At 28.3% G+C, this 12,093-nt stretch overlaps 1 protein-coding gene across 5 annotated transcripts in view; it reads right to left on the reverse strand.

Annotated features, from left to right (window-relative positions):
- The window catches only part of LOC136071930 (probable tubulin polyglutamylase ttll-15), a 50,310-nt gene that overhangs the window by 34,464 nt on the left and 3,753 nt on the right, over window positions 1-12,093 (reverse strand). For 4 of the 5 annotated variants that reach the window (XR_010638623.1, XR_010638622.1, XR_010638624.1 and 1 more), the window contains exons 2-9: window positions 6,437-6,598; window positions 6,215-6,334; window positions 2,376-2,451; window positions 2,043-2,112; window positions 1,746-1,829; window positions 1,553-1,637; window positions 1,303-1,381; window positions 568-617 (exon numbers count right to left, since the gene is read on the reverse strand). Coding sequence is in view for 2 of the 5 variants with exons in the window: in XM_065797764.1 (XP_065653836.1) it covers window positions 568-617; window positions 1,303-1,381; window positions 1,553-1,637; window positions 1,746-1,829; window positions 2,043-2,112; window positions 2,376-2,451; window positions 6,215-6,334; window positions 6,437-6,598 (726 nt within the window). In the remaining 3 variants the exon portion in view is untranslated. Of the gene's footprint in view, window positions 1-567; window positions 618-1,302; window positions 1,382-1,552; window positions 1,638-1,745; window positions 1,830-2,042; window positions 2,113-2,375; window positions 2,452-6,214; window positions 6,340-6,436; window positions 6,599-12,093 lie in introns of all 5 variants that reach the window. The other variant, XM_065797765.1, reaches the window with a different exon arrangement.

The following is a 12,093-nucleotide window of genomic DNA, read 5'->3' on the forward strand; positions in this document are numbered from 1 at the left end:
ATTAAAAAATATCGTGTTTTTCTCTAATATATATATATATATATATATATATATATATATATATATATGTATATATATATATATATATATATATATATATATATATATATATATATATATATATATATATATATATATATATAATATTACTATTATGAGATATTTAAAGAATTGTCAAATATTATAAAATATTGATTTCCTGAACTATTTGGATTTAATCTAACTTGTTAAAATTAATTATTTTTTTGAATATGAAAAACTGAAAAATAAAATAATTAAACTTTTAACAAAAAAATTTTTTAAAAACGTTTTTTTTAATGAATAAACCAATAAGCCAAAAATTTCTTTTGCAAAAACAATATAGCGTTAAAAATGCTTAACTTTTTTTCTAATTTCTTAATAACTAAATTATTTTAGTAAGTTTAAATAACTTTTAATTTATTATCTAAGGTTTATTTAACATATGAACACAACTTGTCTAGGCACTGGGAAATCCCTTAAGGGTGTTATGTGAAGTTAAATGTATGAATGTTTACTTTGGGGTGCTTTTTTTTTCAAAAATCATACCTCAGCTATACATCTTTTGATTTCATACCAAATTTTTTGTGAATTATAACCTGAAAAAAAATAAGACCAAGTTATAAACCATTATAAACCAAATTAACTGAAATAACAAATAATAATTAGAAATTTAAAAACAAACAAATAATAATTAATAATTATTAACAAATAATAATTAAGAAATAAACAAAGATACTTCTAGATTAAAGGTAAACTATTTTATTAACTCATTAAGCATATTTCTAATATCCACAACCAAGTCCTCTAAACAGTTTTACTACTACAAAGACAGAAGGAAAAAAAAAACAAGATGGGCTAATAATTTTACAAGAGACTCAAAATAGACACTTGCAGAGGCTTCAATACATGTGCTAACTGAGGGTTTGTATAAATACAATCTAAGCATTTAGGTGCATGAAAGTGTATATACATAGACAGACAAAGCCGTAGACACAACAGAGTGTACATACATCAACTGATTTAGGGATCAGCAAAGTGAGCATATATATCAACTATTTAGGGATAGACGTAGTAGAGCATACATATATTAATTAAGAGTTTGGTCTGGACAGTCACTTTCTAAATTCAAAGAAATAATTAACCAATCTGACGTCACAATTTTTAAAACTGATTTCAAAGTATCCTTAGACAAAAAAAAAAATTACCAAATTAAAACCAAAACTTAAATTAACTACTAAGAAGCACCATTGCATGAGCAACAGTGAATAATAAAAAGCATACCAATACTGTAGAGATAGGTAAACAGAGAGTCGTGCACTGTCATTTTAAATTGGTTGTAATATGATTTTAATGAAGGCATCTATAAAAGGAAAAAAGCAAAGTTAGTATCTAAGTACACTAAAAAGTTTATTGTTTTGCTCAGAAAGAAAAATTTGGAAGTTTTCCTATATCCCAAGACAATGATCTCAGTTTTTAAAACTGATTTCAAGATATCCTTAGGCAAAAAACAAATAACCAAAACAATACTTACTTCTGAGACGGGTAAGTAGTCATCTCCAACAACATAACTTTCAGTATCTTCAGGATTAAAAGGATAATAATTATGTTTACAAAATCTAAAAATCAAAAACAAAAACCAGATGAATAACCGAATTGAGATTTAAGAGTAAAAGCAAAAAAAAAAATGCAAATTAAACAAGTTATCATTAAATACAAAAACATACCTGACAAGAATTTCAGAAGAATAGGCATATGCAAGTAATGGTTCAACTGATGTTATTACAACATAAACACCAATATCAAACTTTCTGAAATTAAAATAAACCTTTAAAAATTTGATAAAAAAACCAAATAAAAAAATTTTTTGTCTGAAAATTTTATTGAAATTTTGTCTGAAATTATTGCATAATTTTATAATTAATCTTGATAAAAAGGTTTTAATTCTATATTAAAAAAAATACAATTTTATTTAATAATTTGATAATTATCAAAGGAAATTAAAAGAGCAATTAAATTTATACTTTCCATCAACAAGAAGTGGTTGATCTACAAATTCTTGAATAAAGGAGTTTGTTGATTGGAAGTCCACATCTGAAATATGGAAACAAAAAAAAAGATTTCTTCAACAGTTGTCTTCAGTCTCATCGGTAAATGTTACAATGATGGTTCAAAACAATTTTAATTAAAAGTTTAACTCAAGCTGTTTGCAGTTTTCATCTTTAAGTAAAAGTATAGATTTGTTGTTGTTCTTTTCTTTTAGTAAAACTATAAAGTTTTGCAGTTTTTTAAACTATTTTTTTAATTTTTGTAAACACAGATATATTGTTAAAGCAATGAACAATGCCAAAAAGTACCTTTTGCTTGAATGATTTTGATACCTCTATGATTATTGCTTTTTTGTACCCAAGACTTATTTGGAAACTTTTGAACCTAAAATTATCAAAACATAGATTTATAACTTATTAAAGTCCGAGTAAACTGATTTTGAGAAAATAACGAAAAACTAAACTACTCTTAGTTACGCATCAACAGAAATAATATTTTCTTTGTCCACTTTTTAGGTACAAAAATTTCTCAATTTATCTATTATTTAAATAGATGATAAATTTGAGTATCTAAAAAGTGTAAACAGATTTAACTTAAAATTTTTAGGGTTAGCTCAAGATCAGAAATATTAACACGATCAAGAGACGATACAACACTATTTGTTAGAACTTTCATCTTCTTTTTCGTTGAACCACTTGTGCTCAGTGTGCGTTGAACCACTTGTGCTCAGTGTGCTGGAAGCAGAAGGAGTCTGATATTCATCATCGTCCAAGGAACTTGAGCTACTTTCACTCACAATGTCAACTGCTGATGAAGAAGAAATGAGTTCTGTTTTTTCCATCAGTTCCGCTTTACTGCTTTGACGTCTCAATCCCATTTTAGTTTCTCGGACTCGTTTCCGTGCCTCCCTAGCTGTTAAATTCTGATCAATTCCTGCCATGCTACAATTTAATGGATCTTCTTGCTGCTGATGTAAAAATGCTTTATCTTCACTGTTTTTCATAACTTCTGATGCATTTTTAGTTGATATATCAAAAAGTTCTTCAAGGTCAGCATGGAAAAGTCCTTCTTTCATTTGACAGCTGTCCAATTTTGATCATCAGTGTTTTTTCAGCAACAAATATTCAGCATAAAGTTTTTTTTAACTTTCTTTCTGCATTGTCAATTCTTTGAGTTGGAATTCTTCCTCTCTCCCATATCACAAGAACTGTTTCAATTGTTGCCCGAATACTTTTTTTCACTTCTTGTTTCTCTTCTATATGATGGAAGGGCAACCTCTGAAGAACATCCCCTCTTGAAAGAAGTCTGGCAGTCGACAGAGTTTGTGTAGGTTTACCAACAAGCCACACCACAGCAAAAGATCTAGTGGTTGCCATATTAATTTCTATTCAAAATATATATATATATATATATATATATATATATATATATATATATATATATATATATATATATATACATATATATATCTAAAATAAAAAAACAAATTTGCAAAATTTGAGACAATCACAAAGTTTTACCAATGGTTAATTTATCTTATAAAACATGGCAACCCCTAAAATTGCTTCTTTTAGTCTAATGTTTTGGTACACATGATCCTAGGTAATAAAGGAACACAGGCAACCTTGAGGAGAATGCTTTTTGTGAACTTTTTTTTTTCTTTCTATTACAATCTGAATCACCCTAATATATATGTAAGCGACTGGGATTGATATATGACCAGGGCCAGGTTTGTGACCGGGGCTGCATAAAAATTTATACATCCTAAAGTATTTTTTTTTATTCAAAATTCATGATATATATAAACATCATTATGATCAACATGATCACCATAATCATCATTATCATCATCAAATTCAATGTTTTTTTTTTAAAAGTAAATGTTATTGGAGCCTAGGATCAAACAAATCTAAAATGATTAACTTAAAAGATTGGGTAAAGGACTTTGATCTTTTGTTGTAAACTAAATGTATTTTATAGTTCAGAGTTTGCAGTTAGGTATCGCATCAAAATTCAATTAGAACCATTCAAATTTTTTGAGTTATTGACTTAGAGTCAATAGATTTATATAGAGTAATAGCCAACTGTGAGGAAGCAGTCACTGTAGCTAGCTTCTTGTTTCCACTCTTCTTTTGTTTTAATGGCTTTTTACAAGAACTCTATATTTAAAATAGAATCTAAAGCTTCTCTAAGCTCATCATACACTCTACATTATTTTGAAAAAATTGTACTGTAAGCACAGCAAAACTGAAATACTTATTACAAAATATTTTTACTTAAATGAGAAATACATTTCTTGTTTTAAGAAATAAATAACCTACCCTTCATTTGTTTTTTTAAAACAAGAAATTTATTTCTTATTTTAACAAACATATTTCCTACCTAGCAATTTATTTTTTAAAATAAGAAATATATATCTTGTTTTGGAAATAAATTTCTTAAACTATGGTCACTAGATTGATGATTTTGCTGTGAATTCTGATGAGTTGTTAGCAACTTTGAATTTTAAAAGATTTGAAATTCATTGTATTCAAAAAGTCTGAGGGAGTCTCATCTGTAGTCATTTTTTCAAACTATGACCTAGAACATCAAAAATTATCCTGAAGTCTGGTGAAATATACAACTCAAGACGTAGTGGATAGTCTTTATCAACTAAAACTGCTTTCAGAAGGATTTCAACTTAGGTTGTGCTTGTTTTTACATCTTTTCAGAACTTTCTTTGAATTGAATAAAGAACTTTCACCATTTCTACGCAGTGATATCAGAAGATGCTAATGCTATCACTATGATTAATGATGCTAATGCTATCACCATGATTAATGATGCTAATGCTATCACCATGCTTAATGATGCTAATGCTATCACCATGCTAAATGATGCTAATGCTATCACCATGATTAATGGATCCAAAAACCCCATATGGTTTTATTATGATTTAAATTTCACCTCTGCAGCAGGCTCATATTAAATATAATGACACATCTGCGATTAGTCTTGTTGATCTTAAAGGTTTAGATTAAAAATAAAGCAATGTATATAAAATAAGGTTTAAAATGACACTAAAATGACGCTAAAAACTTATTACATTTAATTTTGACAAATTGCGATTTCAATTGATTTCATTTCTATTATATTTCTACTGATTTTAAGAAAATTCTGTTAGTGGAGAAAAAAATTGGTTTAGAGTTAACTTTTTTGTCTTTTTACATCTGGTTTTAAACCTTTTGGAAATCATAGTTTATTAAACTTTTATGACATATATTGTTATTAAATAGTAAGACTAAAATATTAAAATTTATAAATCTTAAGTTGCATGATGTTGCATTTTTTTGGTGTGTGAAATAACTTCGTTTATATTAATTTTTACCTTATGATCTGATTTTACGCAAGTTCACAATAAATCTTTATCTTTTAAATAGCCAGTGCTTAAAGTGACTGAATTGTCTGAGATCAAAAGAATCTAATTGCTGTGTATAGGACCTTAATGCTACCGTGTTTGAAAATCTATGTTTTTTTTTTAATTCATAACCAATTTGTGAATTTTAAAATACTACCAGTTAACAAATATAATAACAATAAAAATGCACACAATCGTTTGAAAACATCCTTAAACTCAAAAAATATAAAAAAGTTAAACTTTAAAAGAGTGGCTCGAGTAAAAATAGTCATCCCAAATAAAAAATTTAATTAAAAAAACAATACCTTAGGGAAATTTTATGACACTCAGTGAATTAAAATTTTAAAATGGGATGGGCTAATATATATATGTATACCATTGCATAGTCATCTTTAATTTTTACCATACCATAAAATGTAAACATATTTTTTATTTTTTAATTAATTTGGAAGACTCAAAAAAGTTTGCATTTTCTACCTAGTTGTCAGTCATTGTAGCAGCACTCCTCCCATGTTCTACCTATTTGTCAGTTGATGTATGTAAATAGTAAAAAAAAAAACTAGGTTATTAAATATTGAGTTTTTGTTGCACTCCTTTGCAGCAGCAGGCTATAATATAGTCGATATATGTACTGAAGCCCCTGGCAGCAGGCTATTTAAATGTGAAGTCACAGTGCTTATCTAAACACACATATTATTTTTGTCTTTTAAATTGGTCTTTGTTTATATACATATAATTTATAACGCTAACCCTCAAATCAAATTGGTCTTTGTCTTCAGGTAATACAAAAGCTTCAGGAATCCATTGTTTCTTTAATGAAGCTAAGTAAACTTTTAATGTTAAGTAACCAATACCTGGCATGTGATTAACCTAAACTATTAAAATATCAATTAAATTTTGTTTTAATTACAGATTTTTATAAACTTTAACAGAACTATAAATGTTTCTATTTTTAAAAATAATAATAATGACCTTTTGATGTGGTTGAAGCTTTTGAAGTAAGTCATTGAAATTATTTAAAAAAGGAAAAGTATATGACCACATAACATCCCATTTTTTTGGTGGTGTTATTCCTGCTATAGCAACATAACCAGTTTGCTCGAAAATATTGATCACGTGTTGAAGATGGGTTGTCTAAAATAAAATATTATTCAAATCAATTGCAAAAAGGTCTGTTAACAAATTTATTAACAAATATTTTCAGAACTGTTACTAGATAATAGCATTAAAACAATAAAAGTGACATTAAAAATGACAACAATATATATAATTAATTTGCATACAAATATTTCATTATACATAAAAACTTTTTTTGAGGATAAATTTCAAAACTAATGCTCAACAGCTCTAAAAACTAACATTCTTTCATAAAAAATAAAAATTAAAAAAACAGATATACATTTTCAGCCCGTGAAATGGCTAATGATTAATTGCTTATAATAGCATAGACAGTAATATTTTGAAAAATCTAGCAATTAAACTTTTTTTTTAAGTATTTAGCAAGTATATGATATCACTATGTGTTTATGTGCATCATTGTCATTGTAATTTTTAAGGCGTTTAGCCTTTTTATATAAGATCCCAGAGTTGTTTGAACTTTAACATTGTTAAAGGAATCAGAACTTTTTTATTGAAATCAAAAGTATCAGGAGCTTTTTTTGCTACCTTCATTCAATCTTAAGACAGCAGTCGCATGCGCAAGACCATATAAAATATGATTTTGTGAGTGATGTTCCGTGTACGATTGTTTCTGTTGCTAATTTAGCACTGTTTTTAATATAATTGTCACAATTTTTCAAAAGCTTTGGATAGTCTCTGCAAGTTTTAAATAAGTAAATTTATAAATAATTTTTAAATGTAAATTTAGTAAATAAAGTAAGTTCTCTTAAATCATTTATTTGAAAGCCTCAGGATATAAACCACCATTTTTTAATAACTGCTCTATTAGGCATATTACAGCTTGTATGATACCTAATAGAACAGTTTGTAATAGTTTCTAATATTTAATTGTTTTAATAAAAAACATTAACTTGATTTAAATTTAACCTTAATTTAAAAAAAAAAATTAAATGTTTTTTAAATTTGATTCTTCTTTGCATGTGTTTATCATCTTGTCCACATGTGTTTATAATAACTTAGCTATACTAAATCTAAACTTTCTTATTAAATTTTCAGGTCTTAAATAATATTAAAATATAAATTTACCTAATTAAATAGATAAAAATTAAAACTTAACATAATATTCTTGCTAAAATTTTAAGTAAAAAAACATGGCAGGGCTTGTTAAGAAGCATTACAGTGCTCACATTTTACATGTAAAAAGGCTAATTGCCAATGTGTTCAGCAATTTTATCTTGCACAAAAACTTCTATCTTTGGGAATATTTAAATTATTCTTTGATATCATTTATGTGACATTTTATTTAAAAGATATTAAGTCGATTTTTTAATTAAGTTTTATTTAGAGGATATTAAGTAAAATCATTTAACCACAATTGTGAACTAATTGATTTTTAAACAGTTTGTTTAAATTTTTTTTTTATTAAAATGAGTTCAAGAAAATAAAATGGTTTAAGTTTAGACTTTTCATCATATTCAATTTTCAGTTACTTTCATTCACAACTTATGTTCATTTTACGTGTAACAATTTTTGTTTATTTATGTATAGTTTTACAATAACTAATTTTTTTCATCCCATTAAGAAAGTACTTATGATTGACTGTTTATTAAGGTATTGCCTGACCATCGATTGGTGAGAACCAGGGACAATTTCACAGGTAGTGTGAGAAAGGGGTTGTTCCCCTGCCACCCCCCCCCTCTTTAAGAAGAGGGAAGAGTCAACATTAGGCTTATAATCAGGTTTTTTTCAGAAATATAGTCAGTGGACTTGGAGCTTTAAGGACTTTTTGCTTTTTTCATCAAACATTTGGCACTTTTAAAGAATTCATCTTACTCATTTCATTCCTAAAATTGCCCCTGGCTAGACCTGTATGTAATGATATTTAGAGAACTTAGTTATTCAACTTTTTTTGAATATTTACCAAATAAAGAACTTTGATTAGAAGTAGTAAGAATCATAGAAAGAATGTTGATTAGAAATGATAAACTTCTAATCAACATTCAAGTTTATGGGTAGTAGACAAATATTTTACCAAAGTCAAGTTCTTTAATAAAAATTGTTGATAGTTTTTTTGCTTTGCTTAAGCACTGTTTAAAACTGTAAAATAGAATGAAATTGTAATTATAAATGAATGAAACTTGTAACAACTAATAGAAATAAATAAAATAAAAACATCTTTTAATTACTTCTAATTTCAACCCAAAATGGCGTGAGATAACTGAAAACTTATATTTGGGTCAGGTTGCAAATGATAGAGCAGATTTGGTTACACAAGTATTTAAACTCAAATTACTTCCTAAATGATATTTATAGAAAGATATTTATACAAAAATTTAATATTTATGATAAATACTTAAGAAAAAATGATAATATTTAGCATAATTAATTTTTTCTTATTTCTATAAATGTTTTCCCTGTAATTGCGGTAGTGGTGTAGTGGTAGAGCGCTCGCTTCATAAGCGAGAGGTTCCGAGTTCGATCCCCACCACGTCCCTGGTAGTACCGCGCTCAACTTGTTTCTCCGCGCAGCGGCCTTGTTCGTCAAGGTTCGTGTTTCGGAGTTATAGAGTTGAGAGAGGGTTATAACCACAATTAAGTAGCCTCCTCATCTGTAGTGGCCTTCTCGGCCTTGGGGAGGTGAAATAACAAAAAAAAAAAAAAAAATTACAATGATTTTATAGATCTTTTTTCAGTAACGAGAACTGTTACATCGCTCACAACAAAAATCATACTTAGTTAATAACTAATGGATAAGAAACTTATATGCAAGCCTCATATGGAAAAAAATTAAAGACACATGTAAGAGATACAATATTTATACTTTAAAGTAAAATAGAACTGTTTAAAATATAATGGCAACATGTTTATAATAAGCAGAATAAACTTCTAGCTAAATATAGTTATTTGTATTACCTTACAACATTTTCATTTCCTTTATAAAGGGTTTCATGTTTACTATGGATTTCAACAAATCAAATATTCTACCTTTTTTTCCTTTTTTTAATACATAATTTATCAAACAGATAAAATTTTGAATAAAAACAGTCGCTTTGAAAACTTTTGGAAAATGGAATCTTTCAGGTTTTTTGTAAAAAAACTGTTGGAGAGAATGGAATTATATATGTTGAGAATGGAATTATATATGTAAAAATCTTCTGTAATGTATGTGCACTTTATTAAGATAACATCTTGGTTAATACCAAAGAAGCAATAAGAACAGCCACATTACATTATATAAATGGGGCATGTTACATTAAAAAAGATGGTGTTACTCAACATTTACAAAATACTGCCCACAGAAATGCAATCCAATTTTTAAATGATGACCTAAAAAAAAACAAAGTAGCTTTTTAAGAAGGGCGATTTATGAACTCTTTTTATGCTGTTAGCTGAGAAGTAGAGAAAGCAGTAGTCAGTGTATTTTTCACCCAAATCATCGTACTGCGACACCAAATCCGCAAACTTTATCACAATGCTCATGGCCAAAATAGCTTGTAATAATAATTCTATATTTTTTTGTTTTCTCTATTTGGAAAATATCTTTACTCAATATATAAACAATTGCAAATACCCCCAAGGGTACAATAAACATTATAAATGTTATATACAATTTAATATATATATATATATATATATATATATATATATATATATATATATATATATATATATATATATATATATATATATATATATATATATATATATATATATATTAACATTTTCACTTCCAACAAGGCTGCAAGCAACCACTATTAGAGTTGGAAGTTACTGGAAGAGAAAAGATGAAGATTGTAGAGCGAGATAACAATTGACAGACAACTTAAAAGATTGCAAATTATATGAATTAGGAAAGCAAGATGAAGGGAGCAAATTCCAAAGATCTGATGTTCAAGTAAAAAACAAGAGGAATAAGAGTTTTTGGAGCACTTAGGAACAGTCGCAGAAAAAGGATGAGACTTAATTGAATGACGAGTAACGAAAGAATGAATTTTAGTAGATGGCACAAGAGACACTAGCTCTTTAGAGCAGTGCCCATTATAGTATTTGTAGAAAAGAGAAAGAGAAGCAGTATTATGACGATATGATGGTTGGAGGTTGGCTGCAAGAGCAGGTCCAACTATGTTTACAATGCGTTTTTGCAACTTGTCCAAAAGAGAAAGAGCATCATTAGAAGATCCGCCCCAGATATGGTAACAGTATTCTATACAAGGCCGGATTTGAGATTTATAGATAGAGAATAGAATTCAGAGTAAGAAAGTATCGAGCTCGATAAAGAGACACAACCTTAGCGGATGCTAATTTTGCAACGGATTTGATATACAGTTTCCAAGAAAGATCGGAAGTAAGAGTTAATCCTAGAAGATAAAGGGTAAATGAAGGGTGACTCATCGAGTATATTACGGTTCATAAATATAGGAAGATCTAAATTATTGCAATAACGATTGGCTGAAAAAAATTGAGTTTTTATGAATTTAAGTTTATCAGCCACTGTGAAAGGCTCAAGCTCAAATCCCCTCTCCAAGCAATCAGAGAGTGTTGGCTTCTTATCAAGACAAGATTAAATAGTAGTATCATCAGCAAACAATGCCACCTTAGATGTGAGAATATCTAGAAGATTGTTAATGTAAATTAAAAAGAGTATAGGGCCAAGGATCGAACCTTGAGGAACCCCTGAAGCTACAGAATATGAAGAAGAGTGCTGTCCATCAAGGACAGTTTTTATACTATGATTGGAAAGGAAAGATTCAATTATCTTTAAGATTTTACCAGAAATACCGTAAGAAGAAAACTTATGAAGAAGGCCAGCATGCCAAACTTTATCAAAAGCTTTAAAAATGTAAAGAGCGATGGCCTTAACCTCTCCATTTTTATCTAATGCACAATAAAACCTATCGGTTATTACTATTAGCAAATCAGCTGTAGAAGGTGAAGATCGAAATCCATACTCATGATCACAAAGTAAGTCACTAGATTCAAGATGAGAGATTAAGTGCTGGTTAATCAAAGACTCAAAAACCTTGCTTATGATAGGAAGAAGACTAATGGGACGGTAGTTAGACAAATCAGAATGCTCTCCAGAACTTTTGAAGAAAGGGATAACAGATGTCCCTTTCCAGCAGGTTGGAAAACAAGACTCTGATAAGCACTTGTTAAATAGTTTTGAAAGTTTAGACGACAGCTCCGGAGAACACTTCTGCAAGAGTATAACAGGTATGTTATCTGGACCACAACCTGTAGAAGTGTCTAAGCGGGAAATCACTTTAGATACAGAAGCTGGAGTAATATGAATGTCAAGCAATGGATCAACCTGTTTGACGACTAACTTAGGTAGAATGCAACAACCGGAATCAAGAGATGATATTGATGAAAAGTTCTTAGCAAACAATTCAGCTTTGTTTTTAGGTGAGGTGACAAAGTCTGAACCATAAAAGAGGTGGAATAACAGATTTACCCTTATTATTAATACTAGTAAAGATTCTCCAGGAGCCACGAGAGCCTAATTTTTG

Source organism: Hydra vulgaris, chromosome 05, assembly GCF_038396675.1.
Source record: "Hydra vulgaris chromosome 05, alternate assembly HydraT2T_AEP".
Classification (NCBI taxonomy): domain Eukaryota; kingdom Metazoa; phylum Cnidaria; class Hydrozoa; order Anthoathecata; family Hydridae; genus Hydra; species Hydra vulgaris.